Source organism: Lynx canadensis, chromosome E3, assembly GCF_007474595.2.
Source record: "Lynx canadensis isolate LIC74 chromosome E3, mLynCan4.pri.v2, whole genome shotgun sequence".
NCBI lineage: Eukaryota > Metazoa > Chordata > Mammalia > Carnivora > Felidae > Lynx > Lynx canadensis.
Genome location: NC_044318.1, coordinates 36,064,596 through 36,092,267, shown reverse-complemented (window position 1 = coordinate 36,092,267; position 27,672 = coordinate 36,064,596). Strand labels below are relative to the sequence as shown.

The 27,672-nt window shown below is 42.5% G+C and overlaps 1 protein-coding gene across 2 annotated transcripts in view; it reads left to right on the top strand.

Moving 5' to 3' along the window:
- Nucleotides 1-12,033: 12,033 nt before the first annotated feature.
- The window catches only part of EIF2AK1 (eukaryotic translation initiation factor 2 alpha kinase 1), a 32,522-nt gene continuing 16,883 nt past the window's right edge, over nt 12,034-27,672 (top strand). The window contains exons 1-9 of one of the 2 annotated variants that reach the window (XM_030300105.1): nt 12,034-12,210; nt 18,145-18,303; nt 21,517-21,650; nt 23,041-23,078; nt 23,806-23,905; nt 24,427-24,507; nt 25,632-25,731; nt 26,804-26,861; nt 27,138-27,459. In XM_030300105.1, the coding sequence (XP_030155965.1) occupies nt 12,093-12,210; nt 18,145-18,303; nt 21,517-21,650; nt 23,041-23,078; nt 23,806-23,905; nt 24,427-24,507; nt 25,632-25,731; nt 26,804-26,861; nt 27,138-27,459 (1,110 nt within the window). In that variant the 5' untranslated portion in view covers nt 12,034-12,092. Of the gene's footprint in view, nt 12,211-18,144; nt 18,304-21,516; nt 21,651-23,040; nt 23,079-23,805; nt 23,906-24,426; nt 24,508-25,631; nt 25,732-26,803; nt 26,862-27,137; nt 27,460-27,672 lie in introns of those variants that run through there. The other variant, XM_030300106.1, reaches the window with a different exon arrangement.

Below are 27,672 nucleotides of genomic sequence, written 5' to 3'. Positions count from 1 at the left end.
CCAGTGGTGGCAAGAAGGATCAGCCTCCTAGGAGCAAAGACGAAGACATTGTTAGGAACAGTTATTAATACTAGCAAACAGTTGAGAGTTTCCTGTGCCCCAGGCACCTCTTCTATATGATTTGTTAACTCATTTACAACACAACTATGAAGTAGGTATAATTAGCATTTCCATTTTACAGATTAGAAGTTAATTACTTTGCTCATGATCTCACAATTAGTGTCAGGACATATATTCCTCAGCGTTGAACTGTGTGTGCACAGATTTACTGTAAGACTGAAAACGGGGGCTTGCGATGGGGATTTTCTTAGGTGGGCAGGACAGCATATGCAAAGGCTGAAATGAAAGACAGCGAGGGAAGAGAGAGCTCAGAGTGTAGATGATCTTAAAGAGTTGTTGCAGCAAATCCACATCTCTCTCTGGAAAATATCTCAGCTTAGTACAAATAAGGAGGACTACAGAGGTTTTGCTGTTACCAGAGTGGTTTCTCTGATCTCAACGTTGGCCATCAGTGTCTGTGGTGAGATGACGTCTCCTGGGCATAACTGCTTATGGGGTAATAAGGTAATAAATACATTAGAGCTAATAAAAGAATATATTAATAGTATCACTATTGTGATATTATTGTATACCAGGTATATCTTCTATATAATCTATATGAACTACACATGCTAACTCATTAATTATATTCAAAAACACTTTGAGGAAGGGAGAATTAGATGTCCCTTTTATAGGTACCAAAAAACTAAAAGGAAATGGCTTTAAATCAAATAAAACCACCAGGAAAATAAATGGGGTGGAGAGTAGTCAGAAAGGGAGTATCATGGGCAATACATCTCCCATCACTGCTGGGAGATCTGAAAATATTCTTCATCTGTGTCCTGTTATAGAAGCTCTGTATGTTAGTACTTAAAATGCAAGAATAAACAAGTTCTTGAAGTCAAATCATTTACTGAAAAAAGCAAGTTTTAGAACAATACATACAACATGTGGTAAGAATCCCAAAACTAAAGTCCAAACTATTATATGCTTTCTATGGGAACATGTCTGTGCATGTAAATGAATAGAAAAAGATTTGGGCAAACAGGAAGTGAAAAGCACTTAATTCTCCAAAGGGGGAAGATGGGACAGAGTCTAGTCAAATGGAACGTGACTCACACGGAATGTTTTATATATATTTTCCCAGAAGGGTTTACCTATTCCTTGCGTAATGATATTAATAAACATTTTGTTTTGAGAAGGCATGTGTTTGACTCTAGAAAAGCGCACCCTTAAGGCATTAGTGAGCATAACAGAGAAAATGCTTTGAGGTAGTTATAAAAGATGATAAAAGGGGCGCCTTGGTGGCTGAGTGGGCTGGGCGTCCAACTCTTGAGTTTGGCTCAGGTCATGATCTCATGGTTTGTGGGGTCCAGCCCCGAGTCCCAAGTCGAGCTCTGTGCTGAGAGCACAGAGCCTGCTTGGGATTCTCTCTCCCCCTCTCTCTGCTCCTCCCCCACTTGGGCACTTGCATGCACACTCTCTCAGAATAAACATTAAAAAAAAAAGGTGATGTACAATAAAAAAATTTATTTCTGCACTGTAAAATTTGAGAGGTTGGTTCTAGGATTTCTGGCCAGCAAGTTTGATATGTTTGCTCCGGGAGGAGCTACTTTATACAGCTAGCAGTTATGAGTAGGTACTGAGTAATCTGAAGTTCCTTTTTATAAATATGTCCTTACACTTTCATGTTAAGAACTTATTGGAAGGAGTCATTCCAGACATTAAAATGTTTTAAGTGTTCATCTGAGCAATAAAATCGTTCATGTACGCGTTTAATTGCAGGGTCCTCTTTATGAGTTTGCACACAAGTGAGAAAAAATGATGGGTCAGACAGCAGAATTCTTGCACTATTAGGTGAGGAGAGGAGAGGGATGTTAAGAGGACCTGAGAAAGGTGAGTAGGAAAGAACCAGGTGAAATGGGGGCTGGGCAGGCAGTGTGGAACACAGGTGGAACAGCACAGGTCCGGCTGAGGGTTTGGAGGCCCAGTGGCTAACTCAGCTCAGAAAAATATCCCAGAGTAAGCCCGGATAAAAAAAGAAGACCAAAGGAGAGACTACTCCTTGGACTCAGAGTTTCCCTGGTGGGGAGTTTGGTACTGTTAATAACCCTGTTTTACACTCAGGAAAATGAGGTAGGAGGTTAAGTAACTAGGTTAACACATCAGTACAAATCTAGCCTTGCCAGAGATCCCCAAATATTTCCTACTGTAGCCTAATGACTCCCCCAACAGCTCTGAATAAGCTGACTGAGAGACACCATGAAACAAAATGAAAACAATGAAGAATAGACCTACTTCAAGGCAGAGGGCTCTCAAAGAACCAGAGAGAAAAGTGAGTCGCAGAACAATATGTAAAGTTGCACCTTGTGAGGCAATTAAAACAGAAACCCTAAATAATATGTATTTTCTCTGGGGTTATGTGTATGTACAAATAAGCATAAAAATATAGAGGCATCTGTGTGGCTCAGTGGGTTAAGCCTTGGATTCTTGGTTTCTGTTCAGGTTGTGATCTCACAGTTCCTTGGATTGACCCTCGAGTTGGGCTCTGTGTTAACTGCACAGAGCTTACTTGGGATTCTCTCTCCCTCTCCCTCTGCCCCTCCCCTGCTGGCGTGCACTCTCTCTCAAAATAAATAAATGAACTTAAAAAATATATGTGTATATATACATATAAATATATTTGTACAGCCTGGGGCGCCTGGCTTGCTCAACTGTGGAGTATGCGGCTCTGGGTTAGGGGTTGTGAGTTAGTGCCCCGTGTTGGGTGTAGAGATTACTTAAACATAAAAAAATCTTGGAATATCTACATACTGGAGTTACATAGACAGTATGTAAGCAAATATATTTATTGGGATTTGTGTGTATATAAATACAATCATATACACGTTTTATATGTATAAAATTATCTATATTTTATGCATTTACATACATGCATATGTATATATGTGTACACACATACACCCACGCATATATGCTTACATTATTACCTGGCGTTTATGTTTTACTGTCTTACAATATGGCATTTTACATACTGATCCCCAACTTGTTTATATATGTGCGTTTGATAATGAAATAAAAATCAGGACGCTCAATTTATAAATTGCTTACTTCAGGGGAGGGGAGAAAAACCGAGACTGGGTGTAATGGCCAGCCGGAACTCTAGACCTTCTCGAGGACCGCCGAGAGGGGCGGCCGGGAGCTCAGGTTGGGGACCCCCGGCCTTGGCAGGAACCCAGAGTCCATGCCCCTTGGGCCTCAACACGAGACCAGCCCACCAGAGCGCCTGCGCGTGGGTTGCGCCTCTGCAGAACGAGCCCATCCTTACCTCCCAGGAGAGGCGAAGGGCGGAGTCTGCGGAAGGGCCCGCCCCCGCCAGCGGCGCGCGGGAGGCCGGGCGGGTCTTCCGCCTTGCGTGGGGCTACTTCCGGATCCGGTGGCGAAAGGCGCGAGGTCCGAGTGCGGCGGCGCTGGGCTGGCGGGCTGGCGGGCTGGCGGGCTGGCGGGCTGGCGGGCTGGCGGGCTGGCGGGCTGGCGGGCTGGCGGGCTGGCGGGCTGGCGGGCTGGCGGGCTGGCTCTGGGCGGGCGGTGGTAGGAAGTAGCTCCCGGCCCCGGGGGGAAGGGCTGGGACCCCAGGCGTGTTGGCTAGGGGTCAAGTTGGCTCTTCTTGTGGAGGGAACGGCTTGTGGACCAAGAGCAGGGTGTTGGAAGATGTGTGTGCAGCACACCTCAGTTAACCGTTGAAAAGAAGCTGTAACCGTCAGAAAATCTTCTCACCTTAAAGCAGGAGAGTAAAGGATGTCAGAGGCAGACACTCCCAACAGGCTCAGAGTTACTCTGATTTGGAAGATGATACTTAGCGCACGGCAGCTAGAATCCAGTCTCCCAGGAGCCAAGACTAAAGGAGCAGACCTAATCAAAGAAAATAACGCTACTGGGTGATAAAGAGTTGGCCGAAAATATGTCAGTGGGTTTAGTTCTCACCGCGATCCCAGAAAGTTAGGTGGTAGCAGAATCTTCTTGACAAAGGAACTGGGGCACAGGTTAAATACTGTGTTTAAAATCACAGCTGGTAGCGGCAGAAGTCCCTGTAAACGTTGAAATGGATACAGATGTTGTTTTTCAAGTTGTCTGTATTATGGACATATTGGAGAGGCCTAATTCCCCTGCAGCTTGGAGGATGGCTCAATTAACCACGGACCATCCAGTTATGGAATACTGTTGTCCTAACGTGGGAAGTTCCCCCAGGACATATTTTGGAATGGAGAACAAAATGCACTTTGCAGAACAATATGTATTTCGTCATTGTTTTAGGCAAAACCAGCTCCTCAAAACAGTGCTGCTTTAGTGTGGTAGACATCAATGGTAAGCGAATAGAAGAAAAACTGAATAAGCTATACTAAACTGATACAGTGACCAGGGGAGGGAAGGGGGCAGGGATTTATGGGAGTTATGGTAAAATAGTAGTTTATTCTCTCTTCTGGTTTTTGGACAGGGATGTAGTCAGAAAAACATGTATATGTTCCTTATATAATAATTTTAAAGTGACTAAAAATTACTGTTTTTTAAATTTATTTATTTAGAAAGAGAGAGTGGGGGGAGAGGGGCAGAGGGAGAAAGAGAATCCCAAGCAGGCCCCACGCTCAGCGCAGAGCCAGACATGGGGCTCGACCCCATGACCCTAGGACCATGACCTGAGCTGATATCAAGAGTTGGGCGCTCAACCACCACTAAAAATTACGTTTTTTATCCTTTGAACGCCCAGTCCATTATACATGGCATTTGAATAATTTGGGCGATAAAATGCACCATTAAAGGGTGAAGAATTGGGGGTTATGAGAATATGAATATAAAAATATTCTTGGGGAATCCCCAAAAAGGACATTAAAAGACATTTGAAACAGTGCAGTATTTCATTGTTTAGTCTCAAGGAGCTTACAAAACTTTACACCTGTTCTAGGTCGACATTACGTAGCTTATTGGATGGAAACCAAAAGCTGTTAATATCTGCTTTTTCAAATACGCATCCTGATATTTTTAGTTGAAATATATTTTAAAAGTTTATTTATTTGTTTTGAGAGAGAGAGAGGGTGCCATGAGGCTCTGCACTGTCATCCTGGAGCCCAGTGTGGGGCTCGAACTCATGAACTGCAAGATCATGACCTGAGCTAAGTCATTGCTTAACAAGCTAAGCCACCTAGGCACCCTTCAGTTGAAATATTTTATAGCAGAACTTTATAAAATGGGGATTTTTTTACTTACAAAGTTATTCATTTTAATATTATGAATGATGTGCTAAAATCTTAACAGTTTCAGAAACCTTTTTAAAAAATTGTTAAAAAGAAAAAACCCATCTCTTGCACATTGCCCTGGGGCTGAGACCCCCAAACCAAAAGACATAAGTCCCAGGATTGAAATGGGATTTTCAATGGGAAATGGGATCCACTCTAATTGGCAATAACCACTTTAAGTTGCCATTGAAAATGTAGCAGTTGACGTGAGGAATGTAAGAACCAATTTTGATTTGAAGATCCCTAGGTTACTCACTTTATTTGGGAAAGTAAAGAAGAAAGTAGAAATAGATGTAGTCACCTGAAAAGTCCCCTTTTCTTTGGGACTTCTGTCAAGTGGTTGGAAAGATCCCAGTAAGTTAGAGTTCTAATCCTGATGACGTCACAACCGTTGCTTGGTAGCAAACCAGCTCAACAATTTTTTTAAGATTTTATTTTTAATCTCTATACCCAACATGGGACTCAAACTCACAACCCTAAGATGAAGAGTCACATGTTCTATGACTGAGCCAGTCAGGCACCCCAGATAAACAGAATTTTCAAGAGGTGTTAGTTTAGGGCATTCCTCACCCTGATAAGATGCTAGAAGTCTAGTTTAGCATATGTATTCGTTGTTGCTGTGTAACAAATTATCCCCATGAAAACATACATTTTTCCCCACTGTTTCTGAGGGTCAGGAATCTGAGAGCAGTGTAGTTTGGTAGTTCTGGCTCAGTCCTCTTTTGGGTTGCAGACAAGCAGTTGTCCTGGGCAGTAGTCACCTGCCATCTCAGGATGGCAGCATCCCAAGGCATCTGGCTTGCTCAGGTGGTGGAGCGTGCAACTCTTGATCTCGGGGTTGTGAGTTCGAATTCCATGTTGGGTATGGAGATTACTTAAAAATAGTCTTTAAGGGGCACCTGGGTGGCTCAGTCAGTTAAGCTTCTGACTCTTGATTTCAGCTTAGTTCATGATCTCACGGTTCGTGGGTTCGAGCCTCGCATCAGGCTCCTGTGGAGCCTGCTTGGGATCCTCTCCCTCTCTCTGTGAGCCTCCCCCTCTTTGGCCCCTCTACCCTCTCAAAATAAATAAGCAAACTTTTTTTAAAAGTCTGGGAAAAAAAAAAAAAGATGGCAGGAGCGCCTGGGTGGCTCAGTCGGTTAGGCGTCCAACTTTGGCTCAGGTCATGATCTCAAGTTTGTGGGTTCGAGCTCCGCGTTGGGCTCTGTGCTGTCAGTTCAGAGCCTGGAGCCTGTTTCAGATTCTGCGTCTCCCTCTCTGTCCCTCCCCCACTCACACTGTCTCTGTCTCTCAAAAAATGAATAAACGTTAAAAAATTAAAAAAAAACAAACAAAAAAAAACCGATGGCAGTGTCCCATCTACTGGGGATGAAGAATCTGCTCCAAGTGCACTTCTGTATTGCTGGAAGGCCTCAGTTCCTCATCAGTTGGGCCTCAGTATTATGGCTGGTCACAACATGCCAGCTTGTTTCCCCCGAGTGAGAGATGAAGGAGAGAGAGCAAGATGGAAGCCACAGTGTCTTTTAAACTAATGAAGTTTCATATCATCTATTCTCTGTGTGCTGGTGATCCTACAGACCGACCTTAGTACAATGTGAGAGGGAACTTGAAAAGAGTATGAAGACCAGGCAGCAGAGATCATTGGACGCCATCTTGAAGGGCAACTTCTATGGTGTGGGGCCATTTTCCTGAACTCTCACTCCCATTGATAATTACCAGATACCTACAGGGTGCCTAAAGCTATAATAGAAATAAAGGAATTAGAAACAATGTAGAAATTGGGAGAATACAACACTGGTACAATTTCCTTACCATCCGATGAATGAGTCCTCAGGGAAGAAGATAAAACGTATACGGCCACAGTTTTACACAGCATACTAAACTCAGTATTAGTTACCTTGTATAATATTCTGAAATCTCTCTCTGTTGATCCATCCAGCTGGTTTTAATTACCCACTATATAAATGAGATATTTCTACGTTTTCCATCTTATTACTCCCAAACATGTATGGAAATGCCATTAAGTTTTTACTATTGAGGTTTATAGTACCTGTGTTGGGTAACCATAATATATAACATGATGATTAATAAAGGCAGTAGTGGAGGCTTCCTCTGATGATCCTGATCCTCCTCCAATTGAGAGAACTGACTTTGAAGTTCATGTGGATATTGATGGGAAAGCTTCATTCACATTAGGGAGCTTGATCCTGGGATTGGTAGAGGAGGGACTGGGTTGGCAATTTGTGCACACACCTACGTACACAAGTGGACAAATACAGACAGACACACACCTACACTACCCAAAAGAGGAAGTTCTACTCTGGAATGTGAACTGTTTTGTTTCATGGTTTCTGGAATTGTTTTTCTAGTTTGGATTAAATTGAAAGATGCACATGACTCTAGTAGCAAAAAGCACTGATAGTCCATGGCATGACGTGGCAACAGAGATACACACAATATTGCCTTGCATTCTTGTAATCAACTTTGAGAAAACCCATCCTTGCCATGAAGAAGTTTCCATCTCTTTAGAGAGTTTGTCTTTGCTTCACTGTGAGGGAAAAGCCATAATGCACCTGCAGTATAGGTGGAGAAGGTGGATGAAGGGGCCAGCTATGCAGCCAATGGCCAACAATTGTTAAGTCACTGAGATTTCTGTCCTCCTTGTGTGACTCCATCACTGCTCTAGAGGCTGTAACCTCAAGAACAATTTCCACCTATGCTCTGGCACTCTCTCATGAATGCTTAAGTCATGGGTCTTACATTTCTGTTCATTCACCAGTGTCATCCCATAGTCTACTGTGAGAGTGGTCCAAGCAGAGACTGGCAAGGAAGGCTGGAGTAACTCTTGAAAGGCCTTGTAAGCCACGCAGAGGAGTCTGAATTTTGTTCTAAATGCATTGGAAGGGCTGACCCATCATAAGACCCAACTGGCCCTCCTGCTTTCATCTTCAGTTAACTACTTTCATTTTGAGAAATATCTTTTGGCCTGGTACTGGGCCTTAGTAGAGACTGAATGCTTAAGTATGGGCCATCACATTACCATGTAACCTAAGCTGCTTTTCATGAAATGGGTGTTACCTGACCCACTAAGCCACAAAGTTGGGTGTGTGCAGAAGCACTCCATCATCAAATGGAAGATCATGCCCAAGTAGGCCCTGAATGTACAGATTCCATGAAGAAATGGCTCGAATGCCCATGGCTTCCACTTTTGCTATAATACCTTCTCTCTGCAAGCCTGCATGTATGGCTTCATGGGGGTAGTTCTCTATGACCAGAGCTTATACAGAGAGAGGGAAGACTTGGCCTTTGTTTATAGATGGTTCTGCACAATAGGCAAAGTGGACAGCTGCAGCACCTTGAATCTAGTTGAATCATAGTAACAGTTTTGTAATATTCATTTGCATATGTAATATGTTTATTTCCCTATTGATGTAATAAATAAGGGAGTCCAAAAGGAATCCAGCCCCAGAGGAATCTCTTTTTGGGGTGACCAGAAGTGTTCTAAAATCAGATAGCGTTGGGGCACGTGGGTGGCTCAGTCCATTGAGAGTCTTACTCTTGATTTCGGCTCAGGCCATGATTTCACGGTTTGTGAGATTGAGCCCCGTGTCTGGCTGTGTGCTGACAGCACAGAGCATTCTTGGGATTCTTCCTCTCCCTCTCTCCCTCTACCCCTCCCCTACTGGTTCTCTCTCTCTCTCTCTCTCTCTCTCTCTCTCTCTCTCTCTCTCTCTCAAAATAAATAAATAAACATTAAAAAAATATCAGATAGTGGTGATGGTGGCCCAACTCTGTGTATCTAAAAACCAGTAATTTGTACATTTGAAAATAATTTTAGAATGAGTTTTATGGTGTATAAATGATCTCAATAAAGCTGTCATAAAAACATAGCAATGAAAGATGACGTGGGAAAAAATCCTGACCCCAGATACAGCAGGTTGTGTGGCCTTAGGTGAGGTATTTATTTGAAAAGCTCTCTTTGCATCTATGTTTGCAACTATAAAATAGGATAATTACAGCACTTAGCTTGTAAATTTGTAATGAGGATTGAGTGAGTTAATATTTGTGAAAGCACAGAACAGGGTGAAGGAGTGGAATTGACACAGTGCTCAGTAAACATTGCAATTATTATTATTATTATTATTATTATTTTAATGTTCACTTATTTTTGAGAGGGAGAGAGACAGAGGATGAGTGGGCAAGGAGTAGAGAGGGAGGGAGACACAGAATCTGAAGCAGGCTCCAGGGTCTGAGCTGTCAGCACAGAGCCCTACGCGGGGCTCGAACTCATGAACTGTAATATCATGACCTGAGCCAAAGTTGAATGCTTAACCGACTGAACCACCTAAGCGCCCCTGCAATTATTATTTTGTTACTACCATCAAAAAAATCTCTGCGACCTATGCTGTGTTGTTTTCAATGCTCATGAGAAGACATGTAGACATACACATATATACGTATCCTTGGGCACATCTGGAAGTGTCTAAAGAAAACCTCAATGGAGATTAAATTACTGGATCTTGGGTATGAGTCATTTGACTTTACTCAATATCACTAAATAGCTCTTTAGTGATGTATGATAGCTCCTTTTCCTCCACATCCCCAACCACACTTGGTATGAAAGACTAATTTTGCAAAAATGACACTTTGAAATGATATTTCATTGTTTAATTTGCCTTTACCTGCCCCTGGTGAAAGTTGTGTGTCTTTTTCTATGTTTATTGGCAATTTGGGTTCCTGTCCAGTTAATTGCATATTTAATATTGCATGTTCATATGCTATATCATGTTTCTATTTTTTAATTTATAGGCAGTCCAGATATATTCTGGACAGAATAAAGGTTGACCCTCATGTTTTAGATATGGACAAATGGATGGATTGTGTGCTACCTAAATGAATGAAGAGAGGTAGTGGGAAACAAATTTTAGGAGAAGTATCGAGAGTTTGCTTTCAGAAATTTGAGATGCTTTCGAGTCGTCCAAGAGAAAAAGTCTGTGCTGCAGAGATACATTTGGGAGTTGTCAGCACACAGATAGTATGCAAAGTGATAGCAATGCATGTGGTTATCTCCTGAGAGAATGTGGGGTGACATGACAAGAGCAGAATTATGCTTTTGGAGGGGGAGAGTCCAGAAACTGATACTGAGATCGAGGGCTAGTAAGATAGAGAAAAACTCGAATTTTTCTAGAAAAACTAGATATCATGGAAGATAAGAGAGGAATGTGCTCCTGCCTAACCCCCCATTTTTGTAATGGCTGCATCAGGTTTCATTGCAAGGGTGTACCATAACTGCTCTTCTTGGAATTTGGATTTATTCCAGTGCTTTTCTATTATAAACTACACTTTGATGAACACTCTTATAGATTTATCTTTTTTCACCACTCTGATTATTTCCTTTGTATATACTCCTGCATGTAGGTTTAAGAGTATGCCTATTTAAAACTTTTCACTTTAAGTTGAACATGGTCTTCTAGAAATGTTGCTTTCATTTATATTCCTACCTGAATGGGTTTGCTGTTTTCTCCATTCTGGTGGTGGTGGAAAGTGGCAAGAACTCAATATTGCATACCAACTTTTTGATTGGTTGTAAAGTGTGCCATTGTAAGTGACTCAATCAATTACAGTGTCTTCTAGTCTATAACTAGTGTTGTGATTATTAAAGTTTAGCTGGATCATTTTGCTCATTTTTAACCTGTTCCTTAGAATAAATTTCTGAAAGCAGAATTGATGAGTCTAAAGTATTTGTATTTTTAAATTTGTGGATACATGGATAAATCAACAGGGCATGGAAAGAGGCATCCCTAATCTTTGGTGGGAGTTATTTGGAGAACCATACCCAAATTGCTTCTATCAGGTTGAATGCATCCTGTATGACTTTGTAAGAAAACTGTGCTCAAAATTCTTAAGCAATACCACTTTTACACATTGCACTCGGGTTGAGACTCAAAATCTGAAAGGCTTTTTAACCAACTGCATAATCTGATCTGAGAGCCAAAAACAAAAATTATTTCCAGCAGCATTGTGTTGGCAACCAAGTCATCAGAGACATCTCCAGAGGGCAGAGGATTTTTGAAGCTAAAAGCTTCAAATCACAGTCAATGCAGTGTGGCCATGGGATCACTTGGAAAAGGCAGCCTCAGGTTTGAAAGTATTTCCGTTCAAAGTTCAGTCTCAAAAGCAGCGAAATTTTTGCTAGGTTGGATTCAGTTTGGCATTTCCCTTTTTTGTTGTTGGTCTAACGGTTGACCAAAAGAGATTCAGTTCTTGTTGAGATAGGTCTTGTAGATGCTTTTGATTTTTTTTTTTTAAACACATGACAAATAGTATTGCATCCGCATTAAGTATGTATTTGGATTAGAATCTGCAGACACAGGATTTTAACACTAGCATCCGAGTCTTGGCGTGAGATGTCAACACCCTGCCTTGTGTGCGGGTACTAAGGTCTCTAGGGCGGCCGGGAACACAGGTAGAGGACCCCGGCGTAGCGAGAATCCAGCGCCCACATCCTACAGACCTCCGCGCGAGGACCAGCTCACTAGAGCGCCTGCGCCGAACCAGCCCATCCTTTCCCCCTGGAAAAGGGGAAGGGCGGAGCCTGAGGTAGGGCCCGCCCGCGCTGGCGGCGCGCGGGAGGCCGGGGCGGGTCTTCCGTCTTGCGAGGGGCTACTTCCGGATCCGGTGGCGGGGGCTGGTGCGGAGCGAGGCGGTGTGGTGCTAGCTGGCTGGCGGGCGGGCTGGGTAGCTGCCCGCGCGCTGCGGGCGATGCTGGGAGGCGGCTCCGGGGCCCGGGAGCGCGAGGCGGAGGGCGACGGGGCGGAGGCTGTTCCTGCGCCGCCTGCCATTGAGTTCCCGGCCGACGGCTCGGATCCCAAGTATGATGGTGAGCGACCCGGAATGCTGCGGCGGCCCTCTTCTTGCACCCATCCACCTTCATTCCCGAGCGGGCAGGGCTGCTGCGAGCAGCCCCGAGCTTCGCCGCAGCCCTGGGGCGAATTCGGCTGGACCCCGGCCCAGCGACGGGGGGCGGCGGGCGGGCGGCATGGGTAAGGTAAACATTTATTGAAACGAGCGTCCGCGACCCACTGGTTTGTTTACGTTTCTGTTCCGTGGTTTCCTCTTTGCGGACTCGAAGTCCTTGGTAAGGCTTCGCTCAGGCTGCTTTCCAGCTCTCGAGCCCTGTGGTTTGGTCAGACGTTGAGAGTGAGCTTTGTAAACTACTAGACGGAGATTTTGCGGACCTTATACGCTTAACAGTTTGGGTTAAGCGTTTTAATTTGTAGTTTCTCACTGATAGGGGAGCTGAAGACTTATAGTGGGGCCGTATGGAAATCACCCTTTTCTGTTTAAAGAAAAACAATGCCTCAAGGTTTTTGGGGGGTGAAGGACCTTTGGTTACTAGGAGATACAGGGTTAAGCCAGGCAAGTCATGTTATAGTGAGAGGTACTTAAAACATTGACTCTAACCACTTCAGAGTATCCACTATTTTATTGAAAGTTCTTAGGGTCTTTAATTACTACCAGTCGTTTTGGCAGTTTTTAAAATTAAATTGTGCTATCAGGAATGAATACATTGATTCAGGGAGGTTTTTAGTTTACGGTAGTTAGGATGATTACAGGGAATACATGCTCAGTTTAAGCATGAAGCAAGTATTAACATGTTGCAGTGGATTTGAAGGTGCAAGTCAAGTTGAAAAGATTCATTTGTTTCTAAAGTCCTTCGAACTTCACCCAAATACTGTCTATAATTCTTGACCCTAATGGAGACAAAAGCAGACTGCGGTGGTAATTTTAGTAGGTCCTTGACAGAATAGTTTTAAGAGAACTATTTTGTAATGAACCGATTTTTTCACATGAAACCTGGTCTACTAAGGCAGCACAATATTAGGTGAAGTGTTATGTCGGAGGAAAAGTCCCAGCTGTAAACATGCAAGCCTGTGTTATCTGTAACATTGTGATAAGGTTTTCTGCAAAGGAGAGATTATTTTTGAAGGGAGTGATCTTAGATAAGCTTTGGAAAACTTCTACTAGGTTACTAACAGTACTGTTGTGTTTACATATTGCCTTTTCTTCCAAAGAGGCCCAGAATATCCAGACATAATTTATCATTTTACGTGAAAAGTAAGGTCTATGGAAAATAGTTTCATTTTTTAGTAGACTTAGAAACAGAACTGTTACAGAATTTCTTGAAGGTCGTCTATATGATGTGAGGTGGTCACTCTGCCAGTTGATGGTAGAGTCAGAAAATTCAGAACCTAGATGTAACTCTATAACCTGTGTTCTTCAGCCGTCTGTTATGTGGGGACCAACTTTGATCAGTTACTGTATGCCCCCCCCTCCCCTGCCCCAGCATGCCCTAGAAGGAGAGCAACAGTAAGCCCATTGTCAGACTCACTGGTTTTCTTCTTTCATCTGACACAAGTTTTCCAGAATTTTTGGCTCAGATTAATCCTCCAGGTTCCTCCTTCATTTAATAATGGACCATTTATTAAGATCATACTTGTCTGAGGAGCCTGAAGTAGGTGATCCTTTTTTCTGTTTGTCTACTCACCTCCTACTTGGCAGAATTCTAGAACTCTAATTTACCTAGGAGCTCATACTATTTCTTATTCTTTTTTATAAGAGGACCCGACCTCATCTTTCCTATTACCCACTTAGATCTTCCTCTTCTACTTAACCAGGATTGAAGCGGGAAGCATTCAGTGTCAGCCTTCATTGCCTTTCAGTTTTACTCCTTCCTGCGTCTGAGTATTTGTCCACTGGTCTTTTTTATAGTTGCTATTTTCTTGATTTAGTTCATTTGACTCCACTGATCATTTTTTTTTTTTGTTTTGCTTTTTTTCTTATTAAAAAGTAGAACTTGGGGCACCTGGGTGGCTCAGTTGGTTGAGCGTCTGACTTTGGCTCAGGTCGTGATCTCGTGGTTCATGAGTTTGAGCCCTGCGTAGGGCTCTGTGCTGACAGCTCAGAGCTTGGATCCTGCTTTGGATTCTGTGTCTACCTCCCTCTCTGCCCCTCCCCCGCTCACGTTCTCTCTCTGTCTCTCAAAAATGAATAAATGTTAAAAAAAAAAAAGTAGAATTTAATTATTGTAGAAAATAGGAAAGTATGAGTATAGAGAAGCAGAAAACTCTCCTAACCATCATTTCATCATTGTTGACAATTATAGAAAAATTATAGAAAAACCTAAAGAAGAAAATTTAAAAACCACAATCTGATCACCCAGAGATTACTGTTTACATTTTGGCAAAGCTAGAGACAATTTATTCGATGACTTACATTTAAAACTATTGTCGGTCGGCGCCTGGGTGGCTCAGTTGGTTTATTGTCCGACTCCTGATTTTGGCTCAGGTCATGATCTCAAGGTTCGTGGGATTGAGCCCTGTGTCAGGCTCTGTGCTGGGCATGGAGCATACCTAAGATTTCTCTCCCTCTGCCCCTCTCTTGTGTGCGTGTGCTGTCTCTCTCTCTCTCAAAAAGTATTGTCAAAGATCTCAAAATGGGTTAAAGATTTCTGAGTTTGTCCAAATAGATAAACATTTAGAGAAATAATTCAGAAAAATTTAAGGAAATCAAGGAAAAAGGAGAAAGTCATCTGTACTCTCATCCCAGAGAACTCACTGCTAACAATTTAGTGTGTTCGTTTGCAAATATTAATGAGGGCTACTGTAAGCCAGGTGGATTCCTAGATAGTAAGATCCTAGATACTAAGGATCAAACAGGCAGACTGTAAAACAGCGTGTTCATTGTAATTTCATTTCTTGTACAAATTCTATTGATGTATGGTTGAAAACAGAAGGGGCAGAGATTTTGTCTGTTTTGTTCTTTCTATTGTATATATATATTTATATAGCTATGAAATAAATGCATTTTTATTTTTTTTAATTTTTAATGTTTATTTCTGAGACAGAGACAGAGCATGAGTGGGGAGGGGCAGAGAGAGAGGGATACAGAATCCAAAGTGGGCTCCAGTCTCTGAGCTGTCAGCACAGAGCCCGATGTGAGGCTCGAACTCACAAACTGTGAGATCATGACCTGAGCTGAAGTCGGTCGCTCAACTGACTGAGCCACCCAGGCGCCCCGAAATAAATGCATTTTTAAATTATGATCGTAGTATGGTAAACCTTTTACATTCTGCTTTTTATCTTTTTTTTTTTTTTTTTTTGTAATGCTCATTTCTTAGAGCAGGGAAAGGGCAGAGAGTGGGAGGGAGAGAATCCCAACCAGGCTCCTTGCTGTCAGCACGGAGCCCGACTCTGGGTGCGATCTCACCAACCATGAGATGATGACCTGAACCGAAATCAAGAGTCGGACACTTAACCAACTGAGCCACCCAGGCGCCCAACAAAAGTCTTTATTGATACCTGATTATTTCCTTAGACTACATGTACAGAAGTAGGATTTGTTGGGTTAAAAAAATAGGTTAAAAAAAAAAAGTTTTGGTACATTTTGATAAAATGATGACCAGAGAGGTTGTGTTAGTTCCTATGGAGCTATCTTGTCTCACCTTCATTAGTATTAGTGTTTTATAGCTTGCTCCTTTGACTGGATAATGGAGTAATCATGATTATCTTTTTATACACCATCGTTTCCAACAGCTGCATAATATTGTTATATATATATAACTTACCTAGCAGGTTTTCAGTATTCTAAACAGTGGTATGCTAAACATCTTATATATTTGTTGTGCCTTGTTTACTTATTTTCTTGGTAGATATTTCCAAAAACTAGAAGCGTGAGGCCAAATGTTTGCACATTTTGAATTCTGTATTTATTGCCAGAAGTTGCAAGCACTTTTACCCCCTTGTGATTGAAAGTGTTTGCTTTTCTGTATCCATAACAATACCATGCTTTAAGTTTTTTTTAATGTTTGTTTATTTTTGAGAGAGAGAGAGAGCGAGCAAGCGAGCACAAGTGGGGGAGGGTCAGAGAGAGAGTGAGACACAGAATCTGAAGCAGGCTTCCGGGTCTGAGCTGTCAGCACAGAGCCTGATGCAGGGCTCTAACTCACAAACTGCGAGATCATGACCTGAGCTGAAGTTGGACGCTTAACCAACTGAGCCGCCCAGGCACCTCTTCAGACTTTAAAAATAGTTACCAATCTGATGGCAAATTCTGGTACCATAGTTATTTTAATATGTATGTCATTAGTTACTAGTTAGCTTAAACCTATTTGAATTTTATCCGTGCTTCATTTTCTTACTAGCTTATAAGAGCTTTATATAAATTTATTATCTTTTCTTTTTCTTGTCATCTATAGTACAGATCTGTGTATTGTATCTGAATGTGTTATTCAAGTTTTAACTTTAAGATGTCTTTACATAGAGAAGTTTTTACATGGGCACATTTTTCATTCTTTCCCCGCCCCCATACTTGGTTAAGTTTTCTTTTAAAACGAATAGCACATCTGTGTATGCCGCAGGTGTTCTTTTGGTCTCCTTACAAGTCAGAGAGGAGATTGGTGATGAAGTCTGGACTTGGACACTGACTTCTCAAGGACCTTAATAGATTATAGAGGAGGGCAGAATAGAATATTTGAAATGGGGAGGATTTTTAGCAGGTGTAGGATGTATGGTCTCTTTCTGCAGGGCATTTCCAATTGAATGGGTCCACAGCTCTTGAGGGTTTGAGAGGTCTCATCTTTTCTCTAACGGCCCCTCTTAGAGTTTTCACTCCCATTAACGCCTCCATCCTCCTTTTCCTGGTGTTGTATAGTTGGTCAATCCATTTCTTTCTTGACATTTCTGGGACCTGTTCTTTCCTCCATGTTTTTTCTTTCATTTACTCCTTTACTGGGCTCTTGACTGTTGCACGCCCCTTCCCGTCTACATATTGCGTGTTTCCAGAGCAGTTTCCTCAAACATTTTTCCTTCTGACTGCTTTTGGCCTGTTCAGTAACATATTAAATAAAGAGTAAGTGAGAACTTACAACCCTCAACTTCAAGTGCCAACTCGTGCATCTGCTTGGTCTTGTGTAGTGGAAATAGGATGGGCTTTGGGCCCCTGGGTGGCTCAGTCGGTTGAGCGTCCGACTCTTGGTTTCAGCTCAAGGTCATGATCTCACAGTTGGTGAATTCGAGCTCCGTGTTGGGCTCTGCGCTAAGACCATGGAGCCTGCTTGGGATTCTCTCTCTCTCTCTCTCTCTCTCTCTCTCTCTCTCTCTCTCTCTTTCTCTGCCCCTCACCTTCTCACTCGCTATCTCTCAAAATAAATGAACTTTAAAAAAAAAGAAAAGGGAAAGAGGATGGGCTTGGGAGTTATTCTGACGTGTCTGCTTATAAGTTCCTTAACCTCTGAGATCTGTAAAGTGAGAACGGTAACACTTCCTTCCCACTGTTTTGTGAGGATTGAATGAGCTTGTGCACATGAAACACCTGGTGTAGACGTAGTGCATGCCCCAGGTGGTTTCCGTCCTTTCTCCCTTGCCCTCTTTCTGCTGCCAAACTCCCTTCTTTATGCCTAGGCCTCGGCTGTCCTCTCGAAGGAAAGAAGCCATCTCGTTCCCTCTCGTTTGCTTGAGTGTTGAGTTCTTCACCTACCTATTTCTGCCTTTGCACACCTCATTACTACCAAACTCCCCACCCCCCGCCCCCCACCCCCCAACCCCCCAATGGCATCCTTCTGCTAGTCTTCCAACTTCCAGAATTCAGCTCAAAACTCAGTTCCGGTAAGTCTGTCTTGATTAACCCCACTGGGCATAACTATTGTGTTTTATTTCCTTAAATGTAAATAGTTTGTGTTGCATTAATTAGATTCTGCTGTTTTGTCATTTTGAGATAGTGTACTGTTAACATTTTTTCCTCTTTTAATTTTTAGAATCTGATGTTCCAGCAGAACTCCAAGTGTTAAAAGGACCCCTACAACAGCCGACTTTCCCTTTTGCGGTTGCAAACCAACTGTTGCTTGTTTCTTTGCTGGAACACTTGAGCCATGTGCATGAACCAAACCCTCTTCGTTCAAGACAGGTGTTTAAATGTTAGTAAATCTTGCTAAATAAGCCTTGCAGAAATACTATGTTGTTTGATGTTGTGGGTCTGAGAAGCAGCTGGTATATAAACATTTGAAATAGGTATTAATAGTTTCTATTTCTTGAATGTATTTTATATTCTTCTTTGGGTAATTGCTAATGAATATTGTCATTGAGGAGCCCAAAAGATTAATAACCATATGATCGTGTGTATTTAAACAAATGAAAGATAGTTTTTTTGTTTCTATAACATGTTCCTTCATATAATTTTTTTTTTTCAACGTTTTTTTATTTATTTTGGGACAGAGAGAGACAGAGCATGAACGGGGGAGGGGCAGAGAGAGAGGGAGACACAGAATCGGAAACAGGCTCCAGGCTCTGAGCCATCAGCCCAGAGCCCGACGCGGGGCTCGAACTCACGGAGCGCGAGATCGTGACCTGGCTGAAGTCGGACGCTTAACCGACTGCGCCACCCAGGCGCCCCATCATTCTGAAGTAGTTCTTAACCAGAGCCCTGGAAGAGCTGCATGCCGTGTTGTTGAACAGGAAACTGTTTTCCTCTACGTGCTGGATACTTCTGACACCCAGTGTGTGGGTGTTTTCCCGTGCTGACCAGTTCTCTGAAACCAGCTGGGTGTCCTACAATTCAATTCAGTTCTGATACTACTTGGAGTTATTGTCAGTTCCCACAGGTTAAGGGCTCAGTCCCAGACTGCCTTCATTTTGGATGCCAGTTGGCAAGTAGTGGGTCCCCAGTGTCCTCAGGTTACCCGTACTTGTGTCCAACTTGGCTCTAAATCGTTCACTATAAAGGGTCGACCTCTCAGGTTTGATAATTTGCTATAATGGCTCACAGTAGTCGGGGAGACACTTCTGCTTACTGGTTGATTATACAGTAGAGGGCATGATAACAATACAGGTGAACAGCCAGATGAAGAGGCACATAGGAAGAGGACCGGTAGGATCCAGCGTATGGGAGCCTCTTTCTCCATGGAGATGGGGTGCATCACTCTGCTGGTAGGTGGATATGTTCACCCAGAAGCTCCCCAGATCCCGTACCTGAGGGGTTTGTATGGAGGCTTCGTCATGGTGGCATGATCAATGAACTCAATCTCCTGCTCTTCTCTCCCTGGAGAATGGAGGGGTGGAGCTGAAAGTTCCAAGCTTCTAACCATGGCTTGGTCTTGGTGGTGACCATTCCCCATTTGAAGCTCTCTGGGGGACCCTCAGTCGTCTCATCAGCGTAACAAAGACACTCATCACTCTGGAGATTCCAAGGGTGTTAGAAGCTCTTGTGTCAGGAACTGAGGTCGAAGACCAAATATTAGAACAAAAGATGCTCCTCGCCCCCTCAGCACTTGGGAAATCACAAGAATTTTAGGAGCTGTGTGAATTTTAGGAGATAAGACCAAGCATGTTTCTTATTATACCACAGTGGTTGAAATGTTTATTTTTATTTCTGCCATAGGTTATGTGTATGAGAAATTTGAGCCCCCCCCCCAAAAAAAAATAAAAATAAAAAAAGAAACTTGAGCTCAGAAGTGAGCAGAATTACGGGTTATAATGTTTCTGGTCCAGCTCATTGAGAGCATTGTGGCCTCTTTAATAGCTCCAACCAGCCACAGATTCTGAGGATCTTTTCTACCGAAAAAGTCTAAGTCTTGTTTAGTGTTAGGAATCCTCAGACTTACAGATACCTTTATGCCGTCTTAGAATGGAATGTTCTTAGTTAAAGGCAGATTATTATTTTGATGAGCTCGGTGGGACATGAAAAATGTACGCATGTACACTTATTTTTTTGAATGAGTGGTGGGGAGATGGGTTATACAAAAGCACGTGTTCTGTAGGCTCCGGAACATTGGTAGCTGGGGATTATTGTATTGAGCTCATTGAATAGAAAAGCAGGTTATAACCACCTTTAAGTAGTAATATTGTTCCTAATTAAAGCAAATCTGAATCTTGCTGATTTTAAGATATTTTTGAATTCCTTTTTAGGTGACTGAACTTTTATTTTTATTTATTTATTATTTATTTATATATTTTTTTAATGTTTATTTTTGAGACAGAGAGAGACAGAGCATGAGTGGGGGAGGGGGGGAGAGAGAGAGAGAGAGAGAGAGAGAGAGAGAGAGAGAGAGAGAGACACACACACACACACAGGATCCGAAGCAGGCTCCAGGCTCCGAGCCGTCAGCACAGAGCCTGATGTGGGGCTTGAACTCACAAACCGTGAGATCATGACCTGAACCGAAGTCGGACGCTTAACCGACTGAGCCACCCAGGCACCCTCACTTCCCCAGGTGACTGAACTTTTAAATAAAACATATTTAAAATGTTTTTGATGTTATTCAGTTAGTTAATAATCTAATGAAATTACCCATATAGAAAGAATATTGTCTATGGGGTGTGTGTGTGTGTGTGTGTTTATGAAAAAATAAAAGCCAAGCACTTCTGTAGAAACTTCTTTTTCTGAGGAGCCTCGTATTGTGACTTCAGACTTGACTTTCCCCCTGGTATTTGGTCTTGATGCACATGTGCTCTTTGTGGGTTAGAGAGGGTCCATAATTGAGAACAACTTTTGTTCTAATAACGTTTTCACTTTGCCTCTGTTCGGACCTCATTGCCTGTCAGCAAAAGGAGATGTGATGTGTTTGAATGTCAGAAGACTAGTAAATTTACATTTGTTTCTTGCCTTTTTAAAAGTAGCTTTGGGGCGCCTGGGTGGCGCAGTCGGTTAAGTGTCCGACTTCAGCCAGGTCACGATCTCGCGGTCCGTGAGTTCGAGCCCCGTGTCGGGCTCTGGGCTGATGGCTCAGAGCCTGGAGCCCGTTTCCGATTCTGTGTCTCCCTCTCTCTCTGCCCCTCCCCCGTTCATGCTCTGTCTCTCTCTGTCCCAAAAATATATAAACGTTGAAAAAAAAAATTAAAAAACAAAAAAACAAAAAACAGCTTAGTACTTTACCAACCATCCAGGCATGGTAAACAAGCAAGTGCTCAGTATCTAATAAGCAAATGTAGATGTGTTCCTGATCAATGAGTGATGGTTGTTCCTTCTCTATTAGAGGCTCAATATCCAAATTGTAATATGTAGAAAGATAACTTTTTTCTTACAGAGGTTTTGTTTTTTTTTTTAAATAGAGGATATTATTACTCTTTAGTCTCCTTAAAATTGTCATCTTATTGATGGCCTTTCTAATAATAGTTTTCCATGTTCTTTGTAGTGCTTTGTCAGACCTTTATCAAAATGGGACTGCTGTCTTCTTTTACCTGTAGTGATGAGTTTAGCTCACTGAGACTACATCACAACAGAGCTATTACTCATTTGATGAGGTCCGCCAAAGAGAGAGTTCGTCAGGTAAGCACTGAAATACACTTCATATATGACAAAAACATTTTAATTTCAAGAGAACTGTATTGTAAAGCATTATGAAGTCCTGATTATAATACGGGTTTATGAAAACGTTAACCTTAATTTATCCAACAAATATTTATTGAGTGACTACTATGTGTTAGGCTGGGATTCAGGCAGCAAACCAAATAGACAAAAACACCTGCCCTCATGGAGCTTATGTTCTTTTTTTTCTTTTGAGATTATGTTCTGATGAGGGGCAGTCAGCAGCAGCAACATAAAAATGTATAAAAATAAATAGGGTGTTACATGGTGGTAAGTGTTAAGGAGAAACAAAGCAGTGAAAGGGCTTAGAAAATGTGAGTTATATACAGAGTGGCCAGTTATTTAGGTGAGGAGCCCAAGTTGAGTATGAGCCGTGCACCTGTCTGGGGGAAGAGTGTCCAGGCAGAGAAACATTGATTCCCGAGGTGGCAGTGTGCTTGGCTCACTGGCAGCCATGTGGCTGGAGTATAGGCAAGGGGAGAGTATGGAAGAGGTAGGGAAGGACGGCAGCAAGATGGACAGATGGAGTAGGATCTTGAGACCGTTTTAACATCTTTGGTTTTTTTACTCCGAGTAGAATGGGAAGCATTACAGGATTTTGAGCCAAGGAGTGACATGATCTGACTTTCGTTTTAATGGACGCCCCCCCCCCCCCGCCCCCAGCTGCCGTGTTGAGAATAAATGGAGGGAGGCAAGGGTAGAAGCAGGGAGACAGGTGGTCATACAGGGACAGGAAGTGATGGTGGCTTGGAATGGGTGGTAGCAGTGGAGATGTGAGAGGTGGTCTGTTTCTGCATGTATTTTGAAGGCAAAGCTAGAGTTATTTGCTGATAGAACTCCTTGGTCAGTTCTCAACTTTGGCAGTGGATGGCAAGACTATAGCTTTTTAAGTAGTGATCTTTTGGTTAAGAGAGAAGTGTTTTCAACCGTAAACCCCTAGGTGATATTGAAAACACCAGAGTGTTTTTCTTTTTTTTTTTTTTTCTTTTTTTTTTTTAAATTTTTTTTTTTTTTTTCAGCGTTTATTTATTTTTGGGACAGAGAGAGACAGAGCATGAACGGGGGAGGGGCAGAGAGAGGGAGACACAGAACCGGAAACAGGCTCCAGGCTCCGAGCCATCAGCCCAGAGCCTGACGCGGGGCTCGAACCCACGGACCGCGAGATCGTGACCTGGCTGAAGTCGGACGCTTAACCGACTGCGCCACCCAGGCGCCCCACCAGAGTGTTTTTCTTTCTTGGAATGTCGTTTGAGCATTTGAGACTGTTAATGTGAATCTCACATGAATTTTGTGAGATTCCTCATTCCATGAACTTTTCAAAATGCTTTTAAAAGCAATTTTCTAATTTTAGGATCCTTGTGAGGATAATTCTCATATCCAGAAGATCAGGTATGTGTTAAATACTTCTGTGATTGTGCAAAGAGTAAGCTCTCCAAAAGAAATTAAGAACTTATCCTGAATTAATCAGAAATTAGTTTGGGGATTAAAAATAATGTAGTTCGGGTAATTTATGAAAATTAAAATCTTTGTTCTGAGAAAATAGTTACTGCTCCAAGATTTGTATTACTTCTCATTCCCACTCCCTCTTTTGTCCCCCCTCCACTCCTTTTTCTGTGTGGATTCCATAAGCCCCACCCTTTATTGAGGGCACTGACACCCGGTCTCTGTCAGCAGAACAACATTGAATTTTGGTTGGGTGTAGGAAATGCTAGTTTAAAATCTGTAATTGGTCTCATTAAGAAATTTAAATAGGTTTGTTACTGAGCTCAGCTAATCAACTGCTGCTTGTTAGTTATCCTTAGGATTCCTGCTTTAAAACGTTGATAATTTCTAATTGGAATGCTAATTACTGGTAACATACTTGATTACTTGATTAATGATCCCTTTCCTGTCTTTATTTTTTCCCCACTCGCTGTCTGTATTACATGTTGATTTGCTTAGCAAATATTTTCTTCCTAGAGAATGAAAAGTGTCATTTTGGCTCATCTTTTCAAATCATCATAATTTAGTGATAAGTAAGGTTTGGTAGGTTAATAATACAATGAACGTGAAATATCCTAGATGCTTGAATCTCTCGTGTTTTGATATTGATTGGTTGTTTGTATTTTGCTTTTAGATCAAGGGAAGTAGCCTTCGAAGCACAGACTTCACGTTACCTAAATGAATTTGAAGAGCTTGCTGTCTTAGGAAAAGGTGGATACGGAAGAGTGTACAAGGTTGCTTCCCACATCCTTGTTTTGACCTCCTACTCTGAATAAGTGCATTTTGAGAAGTTGTTCTCGTGATTATTATTTAAAGCGCTCAAAGGAAATTCCTAGAAATCATGTAGGCTTACTCTTCGTTGAGATCTGTCATTTACGGGGAAGTCAGCAGGTTTTAACCTTTTCCTAACCATACTGGTGGTTTAGGCAGATTCCGGAAACTATTAATTTTCTTGAAAACGTATCATTGAAGAAAGTTGTGGTATTGTATTTTGGGCCTTACATAGTTTTTTTTGCTAACATTCCCATTTTTCAGACCTAGAGTCTCTAGGAGTTGGAGTCTCACTGCAGTTTGGAAGCTTCTAGTCTGGCTGGCTATGGCCGACTTCCCTGAACTCTTTACTATTAAAGAGGAGGCTTGTCTTTCGCTTAATTTTATCTCTCTAGCTAGTTTGGATCGTGAGCTCAGGTTACAATAACTTTCTCTGTTGGTATTTAATGGCACAATGTACTTTCTCTTTCCCTCTACTTTTTAGGTCAGGAATAAATTAGATGGTCAGTATTATGCAATTAAAAAAATCCTGATTAATGGTGCAACTAAAACAGATTGTATGAAGGTATGGTTTTTTAAGTGTATTTGTTTTGAATAGTTGAGTGTTTAAGTCCTTTTGAAAGAGTTATGTGTGTGTGTGTATTTGGCAAATACTAGATGATATGGGGGCTTTTGGGGGGGAGGGGTTTAAGTTATTTAAATTCCAGTTAACATGCAGTGTTATATTAGTACCATATAGTGGTTCCACAGTCCCATACATCACCTGGTGCTCATTAGGCTCTGATAGTTATTTATTTTTTATTAAAAAAATTTTTTTTAAATTAATACTAGGTGTTGTGGATTGCCGAATTTACTGAGTGGGTTACAGTAAAACAAACATCAAAACTAAATTTTTATTTGACTTAATTTTCTTTTAAGTTTATTTTGAGAGAGAGAGAGAGGAGAGAGAGAGAAAGTACGAGTGAGGGAAGGGCAGAGAGAGTGGGGGGAGAGAGAGAGAGAGAGAGAGAGAGAGAGAAAATCCCAAGCAGGCTCTGCACTGTCAGGGCAGAGCCCAGTGCAGGGCTCGATCTTACCAACTGTGAGACCATGACCTGAGCCCAAACTAAGAGTCAGACTCTCAACCGACTGAGCCACCCAGGTGTCCCTGACATAATTTTTTATAGACGCTCCTGATTGACCACATTTCAGGAGTGTTGCTGGGGAAATTAATTTTTAAAGTAAATCATTCATATACAGTATAGCTTGTTATGAAAATTTGAGTTCAGTTCAGGTTCTGGTCTTCCCCCGACATGTTGTATGGTCCTGGGCAAATGACATAGTCCTCTAAGCCACTTCTGTCTCCTGTCCTTGACGTAGTGACTGCAGTGGTTTTATTTACCTTCAGGGACTGGATTTACTCATAGCGTATGTGCTGCCGAAGCAAGCACTGGACTTACTGGTAGTAGTAAAATGAAAGAATGAATATAAATGGGCTCGGTAAAGTGTGAAGCACTCGGTACATGCACGTTATTTTGTCGCTGTAACAATTCCATTTGTCTCAATAATACTATGATTATCTTAACGTAGTTTAGATTTCCTGTTCAGATGGATTTCGGTTGTTTTGCTCTGAAACAAGTGGTATTTTGGTACGATGGACAGTTAGTCAGCTGTCCGTGAAAGCCAGATCTAAGTGTGTTTCCTCTGTAGGTACTGCGGGAAGTGAAGGTCCTGGCCGGCCTTCAGCATCCTAGTATAGTGGGCTACCACACTGCTTGGATAGAACATGTTCACGTGGCCCAAACACAAGGTAAGCAGGTACACACGATGTAGCTGAAGGGTTGGCAAACTTCGGCCCGTGGGCCAGACTCGGCCCACCCCCATTTTTGTGCATCCCCTGAGCGGAGGGTGTTTTCTTACATTTTTAAATAGTTTAAAAGCGATCAAAAGACGACTATTTTGTGAAAGTTACCTGAAATTCACATTTCACATCAATGAGCAAAGTTAGGTAGGCCACCGGCTCATTCATTTGTGTATTGTCTGTGGCTGCTTTTTTTTTTTTTTTTTTTTTTTTTTTTTTTTTTTTTTTCAACGTTTATTTTATTTTTGGGACAGAGAGAGACAGAGCATGAACGGGGGAGGGGCAGAGAGAGAGGGAGACACAGATTCGGAAACAGGCTCCAGGCTCTGAGCCATCAGCCCAGAGCCTGACGCGGGGCTCGAACTCCCGGACCGCGAGATCGTGACCTGGCTGAAGTCGGACGCTTAACCGACTGCGCCACCCAGGCGCCCCTGTCTGTGGCTGCTTTTGCACCACAACAGCAGAGCCCAGTAGTTGGGGCCGAGTCCTGGAAGACCCACAGAACCTACAGCAGTAACTCTCGGGTCTTCTGCAGGAAGTTTGCTCCCCGCTACCCCTTTTGGGCATAGTTGAATAGCTCTGTTTCTACAATTCCTAAAAAATGAGCCAGGCATTTGAATACGCTTATTATATTTTGCTAGAAGGTATTGACATTTTTAGACTTGTGGTCCCATTTGCTATTATTTTATTTATTAAAAAACTTTTTTTTTAATGTTTATTTGTTTTTGAGAGAGAGAGAGAGAGAGAGAGAGAGAGAGAGAGAGAGAGGGCAAGCAGGGGAGGGGCAGAGAGAGAGGGAGACACAGTATCTCAAGCAGGCTCCAGGGTCTGAGCTGTCAACACGGAGCTCTACATGGGGCTCGAACCCACGAGCTGCGAGATCATGATCTGAGCCGAAGTCGGACACGCAACCGACTGAGCCACCCAGGTGCCCCTCATTTGGTGTTATTTTAGCTCTGCCTTTGACTATGACTTAGAAAGCTAGGCTGCTTGAAGATATGTTTTTGTTTTTGTCTGACAGATAGAATTTCTATTCAGTTGCCATCTCTGGAAGTGATCTCCGACGAGGACGACGACAGGTGTGTGCACTGGTGTTTAGTTTGGCCGGTTAAGGTATAACCTGCCCTGGGTTGTCTGTCTTTTTCCTCATTTTCATTACAAAATGTTAAATTGTTTCCTCCTCTCAGCCATTTCTTGTCAGTGTTTTCAGTAAATGTTGCTCCTAGAGAGATTTGATGCCATTTGCTTCAGGAGTTTCCCAGTCAAGATTCTGAGGGCTTGAGGGGACAGCTGAGTTACTCTTTATCTTTTTTTTACGTTGGTTTTTAGCTTTACTGTTTTTTTTTTCCTTCCAGAAATCAATATGTTAAAACTGATGAAAGTAACAGCTCATCCATTATCTTCGCCGAGCTCACCTCAGAGAAAGAAAAGTCCTTAGAAGAATCTGGCATTGAAAATCAGAATAACAGATTGGTGAATTACACCACCAATGCAGTTACAAGAGACGCCAGTGAATTTGAATCATCCGGTTTACTCCAGGGAAATGGTTTGGCCGATTTGCCTTCCAGATCGATCGTCGAACATCAGCTGCCACTTAGGCATCATTCCGACTTAGAAGAGAATTTCGCATCCACTGAGGAATCTTCGGAAAACTTAAGTTTGTTGGGGCAGACGGGGGTAGGTAACTTTCCCAGAACCTACCGATAATTTGATGCTCACCCATAGCAATTATGTCAAGGACCGTGACTAGCTGTAGCCTCTCCCTGCCCCTGCTGACTGCTCACCTTGCCCTCCTCCGTCTCCCCTCTCGCCCTTCATCTGCTTTGGTCAGCCTCTCCCCTCCACGTTCCCCCGCCTGTGGCCCTTGTGTTGGGTCTTCCCTCCTTTGCT